This window comes from Lichenostomus cassidix, chromosome 1Aa (assembly GCF_008360975.1).
Source record: "Lichenostomus cassidix isolate B80296 chromosome 1Aa, HeHo_3.0, whole genome shotgun sequence".
Taxonomy (NCBI): domain Eukaryota; kingdom Metazoa; phylum Chordata; class Aves; order Passeriformes; family Meliphagidae; genus Lichenostomus; species Lichenostomus cassidix.
Window position 1 is genome coordinate 47,344,454 of NC_139480.1, and position 21,167 is coordinate 47,365,620.

Below are 21,167 nucleotides of genomic sequence, written 5' to 3' on the forward strand. Positions count from 1 at the left end.
TGGGGTCAGTGCTCCTCTCTAGACCTTCTCCAAAGCCTGTGTCTTTTGCTCCTCTGGCTGCTCAGGGAGAACCAAGGGAAAAATCAGAGAGAAAATATCTTGAGATGCAGCCACTGGATGAATCATACAGCAAGCTGGCCAAGGATACATGAGGATGAAGTGTGCTGTGTAACATTTTTGGTACTGGCTGATGCTGCCCTGCTGCAGGAGCAGCTGTTGCATTCCAAGGGAGCACTGGTGATGGCCAGGCCATCATGTTGTGTTGTGTTTGTTGGCAGCATTAGAGCATCTTCACATTGGATGCAATACGCTTCTACCCATTTTTGGAATGGTTTGTGCTACCAGAGCAATTTACAATGGCCAACAGAGTAAAATCAGGAGCTCTCCCCTTCCATATCATGCCCTGCTCTTGTCCCTTCTGCCTACCCTGTGGGTCAGTGCACTGACACCCATCACCCATCACTGACACCCATCTCCCGCACCATTCAGAAGCAGAGATCAACTCATTACTCCCACTTTGCAAACTGGAAATGGGGCAGCAATAGGTGAAACAACCTGACACAGTCACACAGGGATATGAAAAATACATCCCAGCCTCCAACACCAACCATGTCTCATCCCTCTCCCCTCCTCTTCTTGCCAATCTACAGAACCAGACAAGAGCTGCAGGCACATTGCCAGCCTGAGTCTCCACTTCCCTACACCATCCTCTACCATGAAAAATAATTTTCAAATGCTACCCTTTGACATTAGATCTCTTTCACACCCGTTGGCCCATGGGTAAGCAGCCAACAAGAGTGCAAGATGATGACTCTGAGTGCACTCTGATTCCCCACTGAGCTGAGCTTGCTCTGCAGGCTTTGCATCCCCCCGTGGAGCATCCCTGGCCACATTTCAAAGAGGGAGGAAAACAAAGTGAATCTGTCTGGTTCAGCTCACGGTGCCAGTTGTTAGGCAATGGCTTTGCACCCCAGGAGGAAACTGGCTCTGCCAAAGCCTGGACTTTCCAGGCAGGGACCATCACCATTATTACTGCCCTGCTCCAAGTCACCCCAGGTGGTCCATGCAGGCAAGTGTCCTTCATTAGTAAGGGGCTGAGGGGAAGACATGCCCCTGGCAAAAGGGTGCAGTGAAGATGGACACAGAGGAGGAAGCAGGGTGAATCTGTGTATCTCCATGGGAAGATAGGGGTTAGCCCTGGAGAGGTAAGGGTGCCAAAGGCCAACCAAAAAAACCTGTTGGGGACAGGGAATAATAGCTGTCAGATGAGTGGTAGCTCATCTGGATATCCACTGAATGTTAACAGACACCAGTGTGGTGAGAAAAAGGAAGCCTGCAGCAACAGGGGACAGCAAGCATGTCCCTGACCAGACACTTAAGCCATCCAGGTCCTTCTGTGGGGCCAGAAAACAGGCAACAGGAGGAAGAGGACAAACACCTTTTTGGTAGGTGCCAGAGCTTTTAACATATTTCCACACCTTCAGCAGCCCAAAAGGAACATTGCTCTGTTTGCTCTCTGCATCCTCCCAGCCAGGGAGCTGGCTCTTGTTATTTATTGCATCTGCTTGCCTCCCATCTTTAGGACACGTCTGCCCTGAATTCATCCTCCCTTCCCCCCACCAAACTGAAAAACAGCCAGAAATATCCTGTAATCTCTTCTGCTTCACCTGTAATTTGTCTCATGCTGGCAACGAGGGAAACCGTCTGCCTTTGTCAAGATCAAAAAAGCCACGGCAGCCATGTGATGTCAGCTTTCATTAACCCTGTCTCTCTCCCCTTTGCCTCCCCTCTCCAGCTTGCTGCAGAGGGGCAGATGTGTCTTCATTCTCCTGCAGCCTTCTTTCTTCCCTGGCACATCTCCTGCCGTTTGGAGGTGCCCTGGTTGAAAGGGCAGGGAAAGCCAGCACCAGCAGGCAATTAAATGGGTCCTGGACCCCCTTCCACACCAAGCTGGAGCCAAACTCAGGGTTGAGGCAAAGGTCAGGAGATACAGCAAGGTGGACCACAGGCCACTAAGGTACACTGGACCCTCTGAAAGTTTGACATCACTGCACATCATCCTGCTCTGACCTCAGAATGAGAAAAACTCAGCCTACCTCTATAACTGCAGTGCTTCTGCCCAGGCTCCTTCCTGCCTGTATCATGGGCTGGGGAGCACTGGGCTGGGCAGAGGCTGACCAGCTAGTGGGGTGAGGGGGAAGGCACCCAGGAAGGAGCAGGATGGAGGTCAAGGCTGCTGGAGCTGCTGCAAAACCTCGCAGAGAATAATTCAGCGTGCAAAGCCAGTTGCTACTGCCACACAGTGTTAGGGAAATTCTCTTCCCTAGCTGTGTTATCCAACAGTCTTTATAGTATGAAAGTGTATTAACTACATTAACATTTTTACCTCATACTTGGCACTGGTGAGGCCACATCTCGAATCCTGTGTTCAGTTTTGGGGCTCTCACTACAAGAAAGACATTGGGGACGTGCAGCATGTCCTGAGAAGGGCAGAAAAGGAGCTGGTGAAGTGACCAGACCACAAGTGTTGTGAGGAGCAGCTGAGGAAGCTGGGGTTGTTTAGCCTGGAGAAAATGAGGCTCAGGGGAGACCTCACTGCTCTCTACAACTACCTGAAAGGAGGCTGTAGCCAGGTGGGGGTTGGTCTCTCTTCCCAGGTAACAAGCAGTAGGATGAGAGGAAACAGCCTCAAGTTGCTCTAGGGGTGGTTTACAGTGGATATTAGGAAACATTTCCTCACTGAAAGGGTGGTCAGGGAGTTGAACAGGCTGCCCAAGTGTGTGTTGGAGTCACCATCTCTGAAGTGTTTGAAAAAGTGTAGGAGTGGCACATGGGGACATGGTTTAGTTTTGAACATGGCAGTGTTGGGTTAATGGTTGGACTCTATGATCCTAGAGGTCTTTTCAATCTAATGATTCTATGATTCTGTGTATTAGTTCACATTATAAACTGCAACGTAAGGAGGCAGTGGATTTTTACTGGAGCCTTTGCTATTGCTCAGCCTTGAGTAAAAAAACAGGCAAAAGCTCACAGCAAGGGCCAGGTGGCAGCACAGCCCTGGAAATAAGGGTTTTGCTTCTCAGAAGCTAAGGGCTGTCCATGATCCCCCTGGGCAGCCAAAGTAAGGCCAGTGTCCTCCTCTCAGCACCCCTCCAGTATTACCTGTGGGTGCCTCAGGCACAGCCGATCCCTGGGACACCTGGATGTCGCAGAATGGTGCCACTTTGCAGGGTTTTACAGCGATTGGATGTCCTTGGTGGTCAGTCATGCTGTGTGGTACCTGAGCACTCAGAGTGTGCATTGTGCTGTGCCCTGGCATCACTGCAGCCCACAACTTCCTCGTCAGGATAAGTGGAGGGGCAAGCACTGATCTCTCCGGCAACCAGCGATAAGACTACGGCAATGGCCTTGAAGTCGTGTCAGCGGAGGTTTAGGCTGGATATTAGAAAAGGGTTCTTCACCCAAAGGGTGGCTGGAACAGACTCCCTATGGAAGTGGTCACAGCACCAATCCTGACAGAGGTCAGGAAGCGTTTGAACGGCGCTCTCAGGCACACGGCGTGACTCCTGTGCAGGGCGAGGAGCTGGATGCGATGACCCCTGCGGGTCGCTCCCAAGCCGGGACAGCCCGTGAGGCGATCACCGCCAGCCCCGCAGCGCCCCCTGCCGGCCGCCGCCAACAGCGCGCGCGCTCCGCCCCTCAGGCCCCGCCCCCGGTAGTGACGTCGGCGCAAGGCGGAGCGCGTTTGAATTCCGGCGGGCCGGCGGGCAGGTGGCGCTTTCTCTCGCAGAGATGGCGGTGCTGCGGCCCTACGACAAGCTCCCGATGCTCAACTCCGCCGTCCTCCTGGTAGGTGCGGCGGTGGCGCCGCTCTGCAGCCCGGCCCCGCCGTCCCTTCTCCTTCCCTTTCCCCGGGCCCGGCCGCGCTGTGGGCGCCCGCCTGTCCCTTCCCCATCGCAGCTCTGGCCTTGCTCTGCGCGCCGGCCCCGCCCCGCGCGGCGATTGGCTGTGCGGCTGCGATATGCAAATGCACGGCCGGGCGCGGGGGACTGCGGGTGACCCCGCGGTGGGCTGAGGGTGACCCTGGGTGACCCCGCCGTGGGCTGCGGGTGATCCCGCTGTCGCCTCTGCCCGCAGCTGGTGGGTTCGGACGAGGAGCTCCAGCACAAGTTGGCCGAGGCGATCCTCCAGGAGAAGAGGGACTTCAACATCAGCATGTGAGTGCTGGGGAGCGGGATGCGCCGCCTGCGGCCCCGGGACCATACGGGGCCCGCTGCTCCGAGAGGAGCAAAGCAGAACAGCGGCTGTCACCCAAATTCACTGAAAGCTGCTGTTTCAAATTCCTCAAGCACCGAAATTGGTTAAAAATGCAGCCCCCGTGGCGGGAGTCGGAGCTGCAGAGCGCTCGGTTCAGAGACAGAGACTTCACTCTTGCAAACGCTAGGGAGCACCACTGCCCAGATGTGAGCGCATCTGCAGCGGGCAAACCCCTCTGTGCTCAGGGCAGGGCTTTGGGCATGCTTGGAAACGGGGAGGGAAGAAGCATTTCCCACCTTCATGTTCACCATGCACATACCATTGCCTTTTGGACGTTGCACAGATGTTTGATTACTGAATTGGAAAGGTATGAGAGCAACAGAATTTTTCCCCAACCTGAGAGACAGGTGTGTACAGAAATTAAGCATTCTGGGACAAAATGGGACAAGTACAATGCTTGCAAGTACCTGCAACCAAACAAGTGTTTTTGAAAGATGTCCATTGCTTTTGGAGCTCTTTGTAGCTGTTTTCTGGTTTGTATGCACACATGTGGTTTTCTTCCTCAAGCTATTAAGATGCACTTGGAATTTCAGCTTTAGCTGCATGACATGTCCTGTCTTAAAAGCTTGATTAACTAACTTTTTTCGATAAAACGTCCTTGACAGCTCTCTTGCCAAGATCAAATGAGTTTAGTCAGCTCTTCAGAAGGTGTTTGTGTTATTTCGCTGCTGTAGTCCATGGCTAGGCAGTAAAAGCAACCCAAGCTAATGTTCTGCTGCCTAATTAGAGTGACTGTACTGCTCTGATTATGGCATCTTGGATGTTTGTGCTAACTAATTGTAAATGAATTACCCCATTTTCTGTGTGCAACCTGCAGCCTCTGCTAAGCTGTGGAGTGCCATAACTAGATGGCTGCTGGTACTACAGCTGGGTAACTGCCCAAAGGCACAGAATCATGTGCTAGTGCTACAGAGCAAGATACATGCCTGTGTTAATATTGTTAGGAAAGCAAAGTCCATGGCAGTGGGACTTTTTTCCCCCACTGTGTTATTTTGGGATTATACACATTGCAAAGAAATCATCTGACAGGCTTACCTGTCAGGTACAGCTGTTGGGTGAAGAATTTCAGGGCTTGGGTTTTTTGTGCCTCTTATTGCTGGGGGGAAAAAGGCTTCTGCAGAGCATATCTGGAGGCTGCTGCCTTCATCTAATCATATTGGTTAAATACAGCAGAATTCCAAGTAATGCAGTGCTTTTTTGGGTCGCTTTTCTCTTCCCCCCCAGACAATGAGATCTGATACTTTGAAGAAAGTGCCTCCCTAAATTTCACCTTAAATTAACAAGCTTGTTTGTGTTGCAGTGTGTCTCAAGCTTACTTTGCTCATCTCGATGTTTCAGAATGTTTTTGTTAAATCATACCTTCCTTAAATGTAAGAAACAGAACACCTGTCTTTGGAGACTAGCAAACAAAACTACAAACCTCATAGAATTATAGAAAAGAGTGTGTAGCATGGTCTGTGGCTGCTAGAGAAATCTGTTAAGTCCTTAAGACTGAATTGCTAGAAGTAATATTCCCCAATAAGACCAGAATCAGTGTTTCTCCCTTGGCTTCCAGAGAGGAAGTGGATTGTGAGAGTGACTGGACTTCTGGGATTTTTGTTTGTCCAGTTTGTCTTTAAGACAATCTTCCAAAAATGTGGTGCTGATAATGTTCTTCCCTGTGGATGGTCCATTTATGTGCTGCTGAAACCATTTTTTGTTGGGGTTTTGGTTGATTGGTTTGCTTGGGTTTTGTTGTTGTTGTGGTTATTTGGCTTTTTTAGTGGGAAGAGATGCAAGAAGTCCCCACCCTGTATTTCTTCCAACATTTCTTCCAATTAGCAGTGGTGGTACCATGTTGAAGGACACCTAATCTAACCTAGTAGCTCCTGACATAGTGAAAGGGTTAAAAAGGGAGGTAATGATAAGACAGAAGCTCCTTTTGAGTTATAAATTCATCTGTAAAGCTGTACTAGTGACAAATTTGTTGTTTAAGGTTTTTCAGTACCTGGAAAGGTCACCTCTCATGTGTGAGCATATGAGCAGTATCTCTGGAATGTGACAGAAAAGCACTGATGCATTTTAACTCAAACTTGGTAGCAAAATATTCCAGTAAAGCATTGGGGTTCACATTGTTAGAAAAGACTCTTTGAAACAATTAAATGAAATGACTTGCCATAGAGATCTGCACGGAGACAATGTTTCTGTGAGTCTTGTTATGCTCTAATAAGCGTCCCATTATAACCAGCCTTGTCTAGCAATTACCATTGTGGCTGTCAGCAGCTATGAGTGGGCCTGAGATATGAGAGTACCACTTAAACAATCACAGTGTCTCTTCAATGCCCACGTATTTAGTAATTAGCAGGCTTCCTGGTAACTTGCTACATGGTGAACTGCAATGGTTACCTGATTATGGGTTAGTGGATACTGTCTTGCCAAACAATTTGGTTAAACTGGCAAATTTCTTATCTTTCAGTCACCTTGCTACATCTCTTCCCTTGCCATCAGAAAGGGATCATCTTCGACCCAGGATAGATCTGATTGTGTTTATGATTGACATCAAGAGCAAGTACAGGTAAAAGAAGGGCAGAAAGATGAAAGGGGGGACTGATATTCTTTCTTGGTTTGATGGCTAGATCTACATTTTTACTGTGTTGGAATTGCTGAATAGTGGGTTTCAAACCCAAGACTTGCTGTGGTTGAAGAACTCAGTAATATATACAGTGGCTTTCTGGCCTCCAGCAGTGGATTAGGACTGAACTGCTCTGTCCAATAACATGCCTGTTGTGCACTAAGTTGCCATAGCAGAGAAGGCAGAATTTATTTCTGGATCCGGATATGTGATGATATGAGCTGAACTTTGGGAAGATGCTGTCTGTAGAATTAGATGGAAATGCTGGTGGTGCTGTGAAGTTCTGTAAATGTAGAAGGCTGATGTGCACTGGGCAGTGCTGCCTAATAACCAGCAAGTTGCTGTGTCTGTGCCCTCAGTTCACTGATATTCCTGGTCAAGTGGGATCAGCACTGCAAATATCTCTAGGCAAAAGAGAAAGGTCTGCAGGGATTGATCCCTTTTCTCTCATCTTGTGCTTGCCTTTGTAGAAGTGATACTTGTTTCCCCAGGCCACGAGTAAAGACTTGCTAAGGCACAGAAGTCAGCATTTTATTACTTACTTAACTTGTGAGTGATGATCCTGGGCTCTCATTTACCAAAAATGACAGGCCCAGCTGCATACTTACAGCACAGATGGTGCTGCAGAAATGTGTGGGCAAGCGCTTCCTGAAAGAGCCGAAGTGGTGCTGAAGTTTCATTGGGTATTAATGAATTCAGATGCTTAGTGTCTGTAAATCATGGAGGACACTGTTCAAACTAACTCTAACTGTTGAGTCTTGAGTAGAAAGGATATGTTATGGGTTATTAAACAGCTGTGGGTATTACGGAGGTCTCTGATGTCATGCTTTTAGCATAAAGCAGAACTCTGCGAGCTCACAAATCAGCAGATGTTAACATCATTGGTTTTCTAATTGTGCTTCTGAAAATTATTCCTGTTGTCCTTATGCTGCACTGGTTTAACCTTCCTGTCCAACTGGATTGTCTGTACTTTTCTGACAGCTTGAAGAATGTCGAAACTTCCCTAGCTTATGTGGATGCCAGCTTCTTCCTGGGGAAAGTGTGCTTTCTTGTCACTGGGGGTACGTATGGCACCTCTTCCTCCCCAAGCACCACAACTCACTGTTGGTTTTCTCAAAACCAGGCACTAACTTAACTTGAAACAAACTAAAGGAAACCAGTGGCTGTGTTGAAACTTTGTTTAAATTATTTCTGAACTTCTCTGTCTTTTATTTTTTTTTTGGATAAAACATGGTTCTCTTCTCTCATGTTCACTTGCTCTCTCCTTTTTGTTTTTGCCAGTCAGACCTCTCTTCTCTGTCCCTAATCCCTGAATACGATTTGTTTTTTTGGGTTTTTTTTTTTTGTGTATGTGGCACTCTAGAATCTGTTCTATCTGCTCTTGCGGATCTGTCTTAATGATAATCTTAATGAGCAGTGAGGAGCATATGATACTGTGGTAATAAAGTGAATCTAAATGGATGAGCTACAGAGCCATGAAGTATAGTTTTAATACAAGAGTGATATCCCTGCTGTGTACTGTCTGGCCCTGTTGTGCCTCTAATCCTTCTGTCTCCCAGTGCCTTCCTGTGTACCCTTCCTGCTTCAGCTCTGAGGAACTGGAGGGGCCAGACTGTACTGCTCAGTGCTGGAACATAGGTGCTGTGTCCCTGGAGTCTGGTGGGGGTCAGGAAGCCTAATTCTGGGGTAGAGAAGGAATCTTAGCATTGTCTTGTGTTTTGGCTCTCCTGATGAAGTGAATTCCTTGGAGATCAGACCACTCTGTGCTTTGAGCCAGAAGGACTTCTGGTAAGTGAGTGGAAGGCTCTGCCCCTGCTGATGGCGTGCTGATCTCTTATGCAGAATGTTAATGTTACATGAAGAGTAATGTGGTAATACTATTCCTGCTGTTAGTATTATGAAAGACTTCTGTGCTGATTCCATTTCAAATCTTGTACCATTCTGTTTGCACTGCTCACTGTTGCTTTAGCTTCTATTATGCTCTCAAAATTAGCTCTGGGTTGTTTTATGGATGTGGAATTTCCTGATACTTTTCTTCGCTGAATGCTGATTATGGGGCTTGTAATGTGGGGAATTTTTTTTTTTTTTAGTTGGCAGGTTGAATTCTTGCAGTGTTGAGACGAATGCAGTCTGTAAATTAGGAGAAGCCTACTGCAGTCCTGTGCTATTCTGTGAGCTGGAGGTAAAGTGCTTATTTACCATCTCAAGGGATTTCTGAATTCCACTGCTCTGTGATCCTTAGAAACATCATTACATTAGCAATAAATACATGTAACAATAAATACATATGTACTGCCTTTCCTAAATGTCTGAGACCAGACTCTGTCTACAAGAGCAGTAGAGGAACAGGAGTATGGCACTCCTTGAAATGAGTTTTCTAGTAACCTGCTCCTTCCTGTGCTACTTCAAAGCCTCATGAAGCCAAACCTAAGCTAACAAAAGCCATCTCTGATATGTAAAGCCTTGGTACACTTGTTCCTTGCTGCATTTTCTCTTCCTGAGCTGTTATTTGCCATGTGACTCCCTTGCCCATGTAATGTTTCATGTCAGCTGAACTTTGTGGCTTCACTGACCATTTTGCCATCTGATATGCCACTCTTTTCAATTACCTGCTTGGTCTGAAAAGCTGGAGGGGGAGTTTGGCATTCAGCAGTAGCACACTTCACTTTTCTGTGTACTCAGTCACTGCATCCTCAGAGACTGCTTCCCTACCAGCAGGTAGAATCTGTGCCTTTGGCAAGCCCTTCAGGGCTTCCAGCTGCCAACACTGTACCTTCCTTAATGGTAAGGAAGAAAATGGGCCTGTTTGAGGTTTTCTGCAGCTGGCCTCTTGATGCCTGCTCTGGTTCTTCTATCAAAGCTTAGCATTGCTTTTCTTATTTTCTACTGATTAAATAATTTCTTTATTTTGTTTCCAGTTGGAAGGGATACGAGTTTCCACTGCTCAACGACTCCTCCGAATTTTACAGATCTGTGCTGGTCGAATACCAGGAGTTTCTGCCTTGTCCTTTGTCTCGCTGATGAGGAGCTCTGATGACAATTAGCTTCTCATTGTGATAATTCAGCCACATTCGTCAGGTTTTTTTCACTTCAGGCATTCAAACTGCAGCATTTGGAATCACATTGGGAAGCTTTTTTGCATGACTTGTCATGACCACTCATCCAGAACTGTTCCTAGTTGTTTATCTCTCAAGAAAAGTTTGATTCCTATTCAGTGGATAGCAGATAAGTGCTGCAGGGAGGGCAGTTTGATCTGGGGATTCCTATCTGTTATTACATATGAATACCATTTCATGATCAAATTTGAGTTTCTTCCACTTGGCCTGTGGCCAGGAGCTCCATGTTTTTCTGAGAGAATTTTAGAAGGACAGGCTACCATCTCCAAAGTACCAGAGAAGACGCCGCAGTCCTGCTTTCTTTCAGTTGAAATGCAGCACCTTGGACTAATGTGAAGCCTTGCTGCCAGGTTTTGTCTGTCCACCAAGAGAAGAATGGGGATGGAAGGCTGCCCTGCAGCTTCTAGATAGACTGCACTTGGCAGTTAATAATCCAGCTGTGTGAGCATCTGGCCAGCAAAGGACTCAGTATGGTCATGCCTGATGCCTAATTGGGAAGGAAGGGACTAAAGATAATCAATTTAGCACTTTAGCTTTCTTTTAGATCTTTGAAGAAAAAGACTCCACCTGTCAAGCCCAAGACAGCCCCAGTAGCCCAGCCCCAGAGGTGAAACCCAGCAGACTAGACTCCAGCAGCACACAGAAAACAGGTTGTCTCTGCAGGTTTGGCATATGCTGTTTATAATCCCTTTACTAACAGGTTCTTATCAGCAGTAAGTTGTGCCTTTTGCTTACTGCAAGTCTCTAGGGTTTGAGGGTTCTAATTTAATAAAATGAGCAATATTAATGGTTGTATGCTCGTTATTCGGTACGTGGCACAGGCTCTAAAACTTGCCAGTGCTTGCCCCAGTTTGACCTGGCAGCTCGAACTCCCACTTAGTTGTGCTGCACTCGTGGCTTCAACCACGTGGTGGTGGCAGAAGCTTTTCAAATACAGCCCTTTCTGTACTTTGAGTTGAGCCACCTGCCAGAATACAGTGCTTTTAGAAATGCTGGGATGTTTCTTACCCAGAATTTCATGCCAGGTAGAAATGAAGCCTAGAGAGAATGTGTTAAGCTCCCCTCTGGTTTAATTTACTTAATCCCTAATAGTCTGCTTTAATGTTCCTAGGTGCAGAGCTCTAGCTGTGTGCACTGTTTCGGTTAGCTTGTTCCTGACATCTGTCTGTGAGCAGGAAAAGCAGAAAGCAGCACTGCAGGCTTAATCAGCTGTGAGTGTTGGCAGTCCTTGCAAAGACAGCTCAGCAAGGCACAAAGCCTGTATCCTTGCTCAGAGGACACACAAATCCCAGCTCCAGTTGTATTGTTGCTGGTGGGGGAGGGCTGGGGTGTTTGTCAGCTGAAACAAAAGGAACTAAACTATTCAGCTGTGTTATGATGCCCAAAAGGGCTGGACTCTGGCTAAAACCCAAAGGAGAAAGACATGTGCAAACTGTCGTGGCTGTGTAAGGAGGATTGGAAGCTTAATAGGCATGCCCTACTTTCAGCTAGCATTGTGATCCTGAAGGTACTAACCGGGACTTGGCCACCAGAGAGTGGCAATCATGCTGAGAAACAAGTTTCTGTGTTGGTTATGCTGTCTCAGCCTTGCTCTTGCTTTGGGTCCCTTCAAATAAAGGAGACCAGGGTTTAGAATAGGCTGGTTTCGATTTGCTCTCGATGTGCAGGTGCAGTCTGGGGGAGGAAGGGAAGGGAAGTGGTATAAAATGAGCCACTCTTTCATGTCCTCTGCAACTGCTATAAGACAAGGAGACTTTTCCATCTCCTGGGTTGCCCTCCAGTTGACTTGAATAACTATTGGACATGGGTAAAATCCCTTTGGCCTCAAAAGTAATTTCACTGTGCTTTCTTAACTAGTGAAAATGAAACTTTTTTTTTTGGTCCACCCAGAATGCTTTGGGGTAACCCACACATGCTACTGTCCATTCCTGCACCTTCAAGCATGGTTTTTTTCCACTGTTATGTTTCAGATGGGGTATTTCTTCCCTTCTACTACTTTCAAAGAAGAAAGATGCTGTTTTTACTTCCTACAGGTGGCTGAATCTCAGCTGGTACAAAATAAAATCTAGTTCCTTAAGAGCAGCATCTTGCTTCACCTTGGGGCAAATATTTTTCTTACTCTTAGGAGAAAGTATTTACTAGAACTGGCAGGGGAAGTGGAGCGTATCTAAGAATATGACACTGTGTCTCAGGTCCATCATGTTTTACAACCCAAAGTAGTTGGGACACATCTAAAGCTACATCTTCAACTATGTAAATACCTCTAGGAGCTGTCAGCTATTAGTTTAGACAGTCCATAACACTGCCCTTACTACCAGAGGAGACAAGGCAGTTGAGGATATCTTTGATCTGGATGGAGTAGCCAGGGCTAATGTTTGATAAAGGCCTTGTGCAAGTAGTACTTGGATTGGGATCAGAGGCACGGAAGGCCTGAAGCTGAATTAAGGCTAGTGACTCAGGTTCTGTTGTGTTCAAACATCACAAAAGAGCTTGCCAAGCTGACTAAAATCTAAACTAACAGAAACATGTTGGAGTTACTTGCTTTCTCTTCTTCTCTCTGTTGCCTCAGTTCCCTATCCCTGTGGAGATTTTCAAAGAGAAATCCCCCTCTCTGTGGCAAAAGTATCCGTGAACATTGCTGGTTTGACTCTTTCAGTTTGTGGATCTGTTTCTGTTTGTCAGTTATATCAGCAAAATCAGTATAAAAGTGGTTTAATTAGTATAGAAGAGCTGATACCAGTTGCACTGATGTAGTCTTTGGTCTCACAATGCTATTCTTTTTGGATGGAACTGAATGAGGTAGTAATATCGTCTCTTCTGCTATGGCAGGTTGACCCATAGGATGTTATTTTCAATTCAGTCCCTTGAAGAAGATTTTACATCCTCAGCCTGCTAGCCGAACAGCTCACAAAGATGATCTGTAAGAGATTTTGGCACAAATCAGCTTGGTTGACATTACCTGGTGAGATTACAGCTCTCTGCTGTGCCAGGTTTTCTAAGACTGGTGCTGCTGTACCAGCAGTTAAATCACACCAGCTTTAAAGCATGATAAAACATTATATGCTCAGTCCATACCAACAGGAGAGAAAGTCTGTGTACTGATAAGGCACCCATAGTAAAAAAATCTCTCTGTTTCTGGAACAAAGATCAGAGATAAATTGCCAGGGTTGGATTTATCTGTCCCTTCCAAACCTTGAAACTGGTGTTAGAGGTTTAGATTCAAGGCCACCTCTAATATTTGCTTTGGGGACTGGATATCTTTGCTTGCCAAGAGCTGTAGTTTGAAGGGAGGAGCTGGCTTAGGTCAGCAGTGGTGCTTAGCAGCTGTGTGGTCAGGGTGTAAGAGCTACTTGATTGCTCTCATCGTGACCACTGTCCACAGCAGTGGTGGACAAGAAGGGACTCCTGCTCCGCTGCCTGCAGCTGACCAGCAGAGCTGTGGCAGAGGTCAGATCTGCTCTGCTGCCAAAGGCAAGGGAGAGGCTTCCTCCTGTGGGTTTTTAACTTTTCTTGGTTTTGCAGGAGCACTGGCTGGTTTCCAGCTGCTCTGTTTCCATTCAGCTGGCCCAGATCCCCTGGCAGTCTCCTCCGCACTCTGAGTGTTCTCCACCTCCCACCCTAAGCTGCTGTGCTGTGTTGCTGTGGGCTGCTGATCAACTGCCACTTTCCATTCAGTGGCCAGCTGTCCTTCACTGGTGGTGAAAAGTGATTTATATGCAAGAGAAACCAATAGCAGGCACAGCCCAGAGGTAGGAGCCAGAAACACTGGATTCATTTCACCTCTGTGGCTGATTTTTTGCATGACCCTGGGCACGTGTGTGAAAATTCACTGTGCCTCACTTGCTCTGCCTCTACCGCCGGAGCTGCCTTCACTGAGGGGGTGTAATAAGGGCAAATTGAGATTACTTTGGGGTTGCAAATTTTGAATTGAATGGAAACATTCAGAAGAAACCATTTTCTCCTCTTTAGCAGAGTTTGACTTTTACCTGAGTTCTGTGGGGGAGGGTTTGGTGGCACTTGCTGGCTGGGCACCTCCTGAGATCAGCTGTGTTTTGTGCTTACATGCCTGACTGCTGCAGGGAGGCTGCCTGAAACTGGGCTGCAGTCCTCATAAGGCATTGCAGCATGGTTAGGTTTTGGTGTGAACTGGAACGAAACCACCCTCTGAAATGCTGAAATTCCCTGCACAGTTCAATTATCCTTGAATTGGCCAGTGGGGAAATCAAAGTCTCTGGATCTCGTCCTTGCTGTTAAATATTAATTCAGCACAGCGATACTAGGCAGGAAGGCATCCCCTCGGGTCAGCTCTGCGCAGGAGGGGCTGTCTTGGCTGTGAAGAACCTGTGTGCGAGAGAGGTCGGGCACGGGGGACTCTGGAGTGATGTGACTTGTTCAGACTCCTTAGCAGCTGAGTAGCATGGGCTCCTGGCCCGTGCTGGGCCACGTTTCCTTTGCCACAGGCTCCTTCTGCAAGAGCTGACACGTGCCGCGATGTCACATCCCTCATCCCCTGGATCTTACCGCGCGCTGGGGCATTTTGAGAGGAGCCAGGAAAGGCACCGTGCCCGTGTGCCCTGCCCCACTGCCTCCTTTGCCGAGGGAAGTCAGCGGTGTGTGAAAGAGAGCCCATGCTTTACATACGTGCAGGCTGCCTCCTCGCTGCCGGCCCAGGTGCAGCTGCGGGTTGGGTGCGAGAGCCCCGGGGGCTCTGCGTCACGGGAAGGAGCACCGAGGTTGGGCCAAGGACAAAAACAACGAGAGAGAGCAGCTCCCCTTGGGAAACATGGCCTTGGTGTGGGGGGTCTGCTCGAGCCTCTGGATCCCAACACCCTCTCGGCACTGCAACAAGCTGTGAAGCACCTGTGCTCAGGCATGCTGGGAAAAACCTAAAAAGCCTAGCTGGCATTAAACAAGCCATGGAGGCTTTCCTCATTTTCTGCCAGAATGGAGTATTGCTCTTCTCTCTTCCCATGAAAGCTCTCACTGTGTGCTTACCCTGCAGTGACAGGGTGACAGTGCCATGCTGCAACTCAGCCTGCCTTGCTCCTGCCCTGTGCTCAGATTGTTGAGACACCTTGGGTGTTTGTTGAGGGCTGGCAGTCCTTGAAGCACTATCGTTGTCTGCACTGGTCAACTCAAATCTCTCCTGAACCTCTGGGCTGGCCACTCTCCCAGTTTTGACAGCAGCATTGGCATCGCCCCAATGTGAATATTCAATTATTTCCCCCACTGCTATGTTTCTTTTTCTCGCTCTTCCAGAGATCACAGGCGTGAGGCTGCCTTTGCCTAAGCTCAGTAACAACCTGTGGCCTGTGTGGTGGTGGAGCATCTCTCTTTAAAGTAACATGCCAGAATCAACTAATTAATCCTCATTCCCCTGTGGGGCTGAGGGGTGACTCAGTGCCTCGTGCTGTTGTGCTGAACAGCAGAGGATCAAAGGCATTGGAGCTGGGGAAGCCCTGGGATAGCACAGTGTCACTCTGCCTGCACACCAGGTACCTGTAAAGGCTCAAACTTGCGCATTTATCTCCAAGACTTTTTTTAGCCATGCAGGGGATTGCAAACTCTGCAACCTTAGAGACAAGGCGGGAGCTGCCATCACCTTGTTCTGGAGGGAGTGTTTTCACTACCTGATGTTCCCTTTTTACCTTTTTTCTTTGTTATAACCCAACTTGGCCATCCTGAGCGTTTCTCCCTCCTGACCTACAGGTCCTTAATTGCATCCCCTGTGTATGTGTATGGGTGAAAGGAGAGGCAGGGAGGCTTAGACACTGTCAAAATTGAGCTGTGGTGGTGGTGTACATCCCTCTTGGGCATTGTGACCCGCAGCATGCTGCACGCCAGGCTGTGCCAGCGTGGCACGGCAGCCCTGAAGAAGTGCAAACAAGCACCAGCACCTGGCCTTGGGCTGCCCTGGCATCCATCATGCTGCTGTGTGAGCTGCTCACAGGGAAGGGAAGAGGAGTTGCTTACACACAGATGTTGTGTAATACAGACCTAGTTCAAATGCAAGTTTGCAGGCTTAGAAGTGTTTGCCTGGTCCGGGGGGGAGAGGAAAACCCTCTGGGATGAGGGCTGCTGCACTGCGTCTCCTGCTTTGTGTTATGAAGGAGCTGAAACATGAAGCGTGTGCTTTGTTCAAAACCTGGGTCTTTCCCAGGTTGCGTGTGGAGCATCACCTGTGTGAGTCCCCCCTGAGTGTGCATGAGCTGTGGTTTGGCTGAGCTCAGACACTGCATGGGACTAATACATAGTGATGGTGTCCTATAAATTATATAGTCGAAATGTTTGCCATCTGCTCTGCACTGAAAGCTGAGTGTGATTGAGATCTTCCCCACTTCCCAAAGCTTGACTCTCTTGCCAAGCTTGAAATGTGTGTGTGGATCTCCTGTAAGTGGTTCTGATTGAATCAGGTAACAGAGGGAATTTTTTAAGCAGGCTGCAATGTTCCCTGTGCCCAAAGTGAGAGCTGAAGCAGCGGCCAGCATCCTATTATGAGGCTATGAGTAAAAGTGAGTATGATTTCATGTTAATTAGGTTCTAAAGGGACCGAATCTTGATTGCGGTGGTCATATCAAAGATTTAAAATAGTAATGCAAAAAGCAAAGGAAACCCCACCGTGATTCATATAAGAAGAGGAAATAAAGACAGTCATGGAGGAAGAAGGAGTTTGAGGGGGCCTGAATTGCTCTGCTGCCCAAAAGCGGGAGGGGATTTGAATCAGATTATCCTCATTAGATGTCTCTTTAAAGCATCATCAAGCCAGATGAATGGTCTGGGGGAGAGCTTGCAGGCATGGTGGCTGTGATTATCACCAGGGATTTGCAGTCCTAGTTATCTAGCTTAGAGACAAGATTATTAGGGGGTATAAAGCTGTTCCTGCCCTCAGCCTCCAATGTGCATTTTTAGGTTGGGTGATGGGAGGTGCCACATTGCTGCACAGCCCCTCAGAAGCCTGCCTGCATCCTCTGGTGGTCCAGCCCTCTGCAGGGCTGTGGGTGCAGCGTGGAAGGGAAAAGAACCTGTGCTGGCCGGGAGATTTTCCATGGGGATGGACAGGCAGCCTTCCCTGTGGACTGTGGCAAAGGGCAACACCTCCTGTATAGGTGTTTGCACTGAGATAAGAAATGGGGAGGGGATCTTGGGAGGGGGGATTATATCTGCCTGCCTTGGCAGAACTGTTTGCTCCCTGCGGTATCTCCCTTCCTGTGACAGCCTGTGCCAAAGCAACTCACCCCTCTTCCAGCTAGAGCCTTTGAGGCCCTAAATGCTCAGAAGTCAGTGTGGCTGTTACAGAGGGAGCCCCTGTGAGCTGTGGGGAGGGCTGTCCCCTTGAAAGGGAGTCAATGGACGTTGCTCACAGGTTCCTTGGAGTTCATTCCTGGTGTGGTGAATACGGCACAGGGCTGCTGGCAGTCACTCTCCACCTCCTCAGTCCTGCAGCTGCAGCAGCTCCTCATCCTCCCCTTTATCTCCTTCCCTACTCCATATGTTGCACCCCTATTTCTTCTCTGGGCTTTGTCAGGATGGCCAAGGCATTGGGCCCAGATGCCAGCCAGGAGAGGAGGGGCACAGGCCAAATCCACCTGTCAGCTCTCTCCTAACATCACATCCTTAATACACTAATGGAAATTCATAACATTATTCTGCAGTCAAGACTGTGCAAGTAAAATCACTCTGACCTTTTTACACCAGGGCAGCACCTAAAGGTCCTTGGGAAGCCAGAGAATGTTGTAGAGGCACTGGGGCAAAGTGTGGCTTTGATTTTTGGCTCTCGAGTTGTCTGCTGGAGATTCATGCCTTCAGAGTGCAATGGTGGGGCTTCCCACTGTGAGTACTGGGGAGATATCTGCCCCAGCGTAAGGGATGCCTGATCTGGCTGAACCCACCTGTTCAGAGGTTTTTCCCATGGCAGCACATCACCCTCAGACACTGATTTCTGTTTCAGTGCTGGAGATGCTGCCTGGCCTTGTCATGGCACGTGAACACTCCCTATGAACAGCCACAGGCAAAACTGGGGGGGCACTTGCACCCCCCCCTACCCCCAGTTGCCTAAGGGGGACAGGACAAGCTCTCACTTCTCCTCAGGATGGGGGTGGGGGCAGCATCCCTGCTGCAGGCAGAGTGGGCAGGGAGTTTGTGTGCATTTTGTTCACATCCAGGCAGAAGAGCCAGGCTCAGCTAACGCTGTGTTGCTCATGATGTGGGGGGGCTTGGAAGAGCCAGGGCAGGGCCAGGGACCCAAGCCTTGCTCAGTCCCCCCCACACTCTGCAGATCAGCAAGTGCAGCCAGCACAATGTTTGGAAACACCCCTCACTCCTCCCCAGCACCCTTGGCAGGGGACGTCAAGGGCTCAGCTCTTCCAGGGCTAGATCAGACAAGGGAGGGTTTTTTTTTTTTGCTGATGTGTTCCTCTTGGGCTCTGTGGATTAGGGAGGGGAATGGGCAGAGGTGGCCCATTTTGAGCCCAGGAAGGGTTGACCCACTGCTCTGTAACCCCAGAGGGTTCTTCAACAGGCAGCCCACTAAGAAGATTAATTTGGGTGTTCAGCTTTGTCCCTGCAGGGGTCCAAGACTCCTTGCAGAGGGAGCCAAGGACACCTGCCCCTTGCCTTGTGGACAAACACAGCTCCAGGGACAAATAAGCAAGGAGCAGGGAGACAAATTACATTCAGCAGGGTGGGGCACTGCAGAGCAGTGTCAAAAACCCCCTTGATAGGAAGCAGGGCAGCTACAGAGGGATCTGGGGTTTAGGGTGACTGTGAGTCTCTTGAATCCTTTGCTCTCTCATATTATTCCTAAAATCTTCCCAGATTTTGTCCCTAAGCCCACCTGGCTTTAACAAGGATCCCAGTGGATCTCAAGGAGGATGTTTATGCTGCAGCCGTGAGAAACCTGCTCCTAACAGCCATAGTGGGACTTTTTGGGATGTTTTCTACTAGCCAGCACAGGTGGGTTGGGAAGGGGTGCTGGGATGAGGTGCCAAATGGGCTTTGGGAGTTGGCTCCAGCCAAACCATTCTAGTGGCACCATCTGAATGTGGGGCAGATATCAGGCCTTGCTGAGATGTTCCCGAGGCATTGGGTGCATCCTGTCAGAGGTTTGTCCTGAGGTAACTGGGTCTGCTCAGTAAACACCTCACAGCTTCTCTGATCGACAAGCCTGTGGGTTTCCGGTGTGCACGGGCACAAGGTGAACTTTCGGGAGATATTTTCTGCTACATGTGGTTTTGCAAGTGTGTGCGTGAGTCACTTCACCTACCCTGCTACCAGGGGAACTGCTCACACGAGTCCTGTCACTCATGTGTGCACAAGCCCTCACAGGACACTGCCATCCCTCCATGCTCATGGAACACCAGCACTGCCATGTCCACCACAAGGATCCCAGGGATCTCAGCTGATCCAAGCTGACCTCGGCCAAAGCCAGCCCTCCAGGTGTGGGATAGGAGCAAATGGCACTAGAGATTGAGCTGTCTGACTCTGGGATGAAGATATAATTCTTAAATCGCTCATTTGATATCTTTTCTGGTTTATTTGTTTAATAAAAGGACTTAGTTAGCTGGAGACCCAGGCTCCTGGGGCTTTCATTTCTCTGCAGAGGAGATAAGAAAAGCGCATTTCCTTATCCAGTGAGTCATTTTCTCTGCTCTTTAATTATGCATTTGTGCGATTATCAAGCGTATTCAGCTCTGAGATGCAAACAGCTCAAACTACTCACCAAGCTTTAACTTTTGCTATTCCAAAAACGATCAACCACAGTTATGAAGGGTAGGGGAGGCAAAGATGGGGGAGACGAAAAGGGGGACAGCTAATGCGCAGAGCCTGGGCTGTGCTCATGAGCAGACCCACGTGTGAGTGCTGCTGGGATAGTCAGCGCTGGTTTTCTCCTTGACTAAGCATTACCATGTGTAAATTCAAACATATCTTCTTGGCCCAGGAGGAGGCAGACAAGTTGGGAAGAGGGCATGGAAGACCTGTGGAGCATGATAAAGAGGGCTGGGAAAAAAGGGGGGATACAGTAAGGTCACTGGCAGCAATGAGGCTGCAACATCCTTCCCTGTGACAGGACCTGAGAGCACTTTATTCACAGGACAGCATGACGGCTGCCATCCCTGGGCTCCCCACTATGCATTTGAAACTTCAAGCTTTCTTTCCATGTACTGAAATGAGAGCTGTCAGTCCCTGGGCTTTAATGTAAATCTTGCTCTCCACGTTGAAAGCAATGTGTAGGTTACTTGGTTTGGGCCTTCCCAAGTGTGCATATTTGACTGGAGGGCTCACAGAGTAAATCTGTGTGTCCTACAGCAGATGCTGGAAACAATTTCCCACCCCACACTTTAAGCCAAACTCAGTTTAAGTGAGCTCCAGGCACACTGGTGCTGGAAAAAGCCTGCAAAAGCTATCTCAGCAAGACTCAAACATGATTTCTCCTCCCTGTTACTGAGCTGGACGAACCAGGTACTCAGTTCGGGTCAATAACTAGGGCTAGGGGTTAGGGTTCTGCCTTGGGTTAGGGTTGAGAGATCTAAAGAGCCTCGAGCTCTAGGCACACTGCCGCTGGAAAGAGCCTCCCAAGGCCATTGTGGGAAGGCCCTAACATGGCTGCTCCTGCATCTTTCTGAGCTGGAACACCCAGGTACTCTGCTAGGGTAATTAATTAGGGCTAGGGTTGGGGTTATGCCTAGGAGCAGTGTTGAGAGATCTAAAGAGCCTCAAGCTCCAGGCTGGAGATGGGCGGAAGAGATGGGAAGGAGAAATTGGAGGATGAGGGGCAGGGTGACAGTGCTATGGTGGGACCCACTAAAAATGGGGCTGGGGGTCACTGAGAGATGATTGATATGGGGGAGGTATAGTGGGAGCATTTGAGAGGAGGGGAAAACTGGAATGATGGAGGAGCATAACCCTTTGGGAAAGGGTGACTAGCAGGTGGAAATCTCCCAGGGCAAGAGGAGATTTGCAGCAAGGAGGTTGTTTGCGGACAAGTATCCTGACGGAGCACTGGATGTTTTGTGGGGATCATCTGCCTACATGCATATATCTTCAGCCCCACCAGCCCACAAGACAAGGTATTTTCTGGGCCCTAGATCCTACCCTTACACTCCTGAGAGCTTCCTGCTGGGGAC

The 21,167-nt window shown here is 48.7% G+C and overlaps 1 protein-coding gene and 1 long non-coding RNA gene across 2 annotated transcripts in view; one reads left to right on the forward strand and one right to left on the reverse strand.

The window, feature by feature from the left end:
* Positions 1-3,698: 3,698 nt before the first annotated feature.
* Positions 3,699-10,829, forward strand: CENPM (centromere protein M). The gene is made up of 6 exons (XM_085048531.1): positions 3,699-3,849; positions 4,138-4,217; positions 6,773-6,871; positions 7,910-7,989; positions 9,019-9,110; positions 9,847-10,829. The coding sequence occupies exons 1-6, from the start codon at positions 3,793-3,795 to the stop codon at positions 9,970-9,972; spliced, it is 534 nt and encodes a 177-aa protein (XP_084904657.1). The 5' UTR covers positions 3,699-3,792; the 3' UTR covers positions 9,973-10,829.
* A 1,908-nt stretch (positions 10,830-12,737) lies between these two features.
* The window catches only part of LOC146443697 (uncharacterized), a 44,850-nt gene continuing 36,420 nt past the window's right edge, over positions 12,738-21,167 (reverse strand). The window contains exon 3 of the long non-coding RNA XR_014849237.1: positions 12,738-12,962. This is a non-coding gene — a long non-coding RNA (uncharacterized LOC146443697). The remainder of the gene's footprint in view (positions 12,963-21,167) is intronic.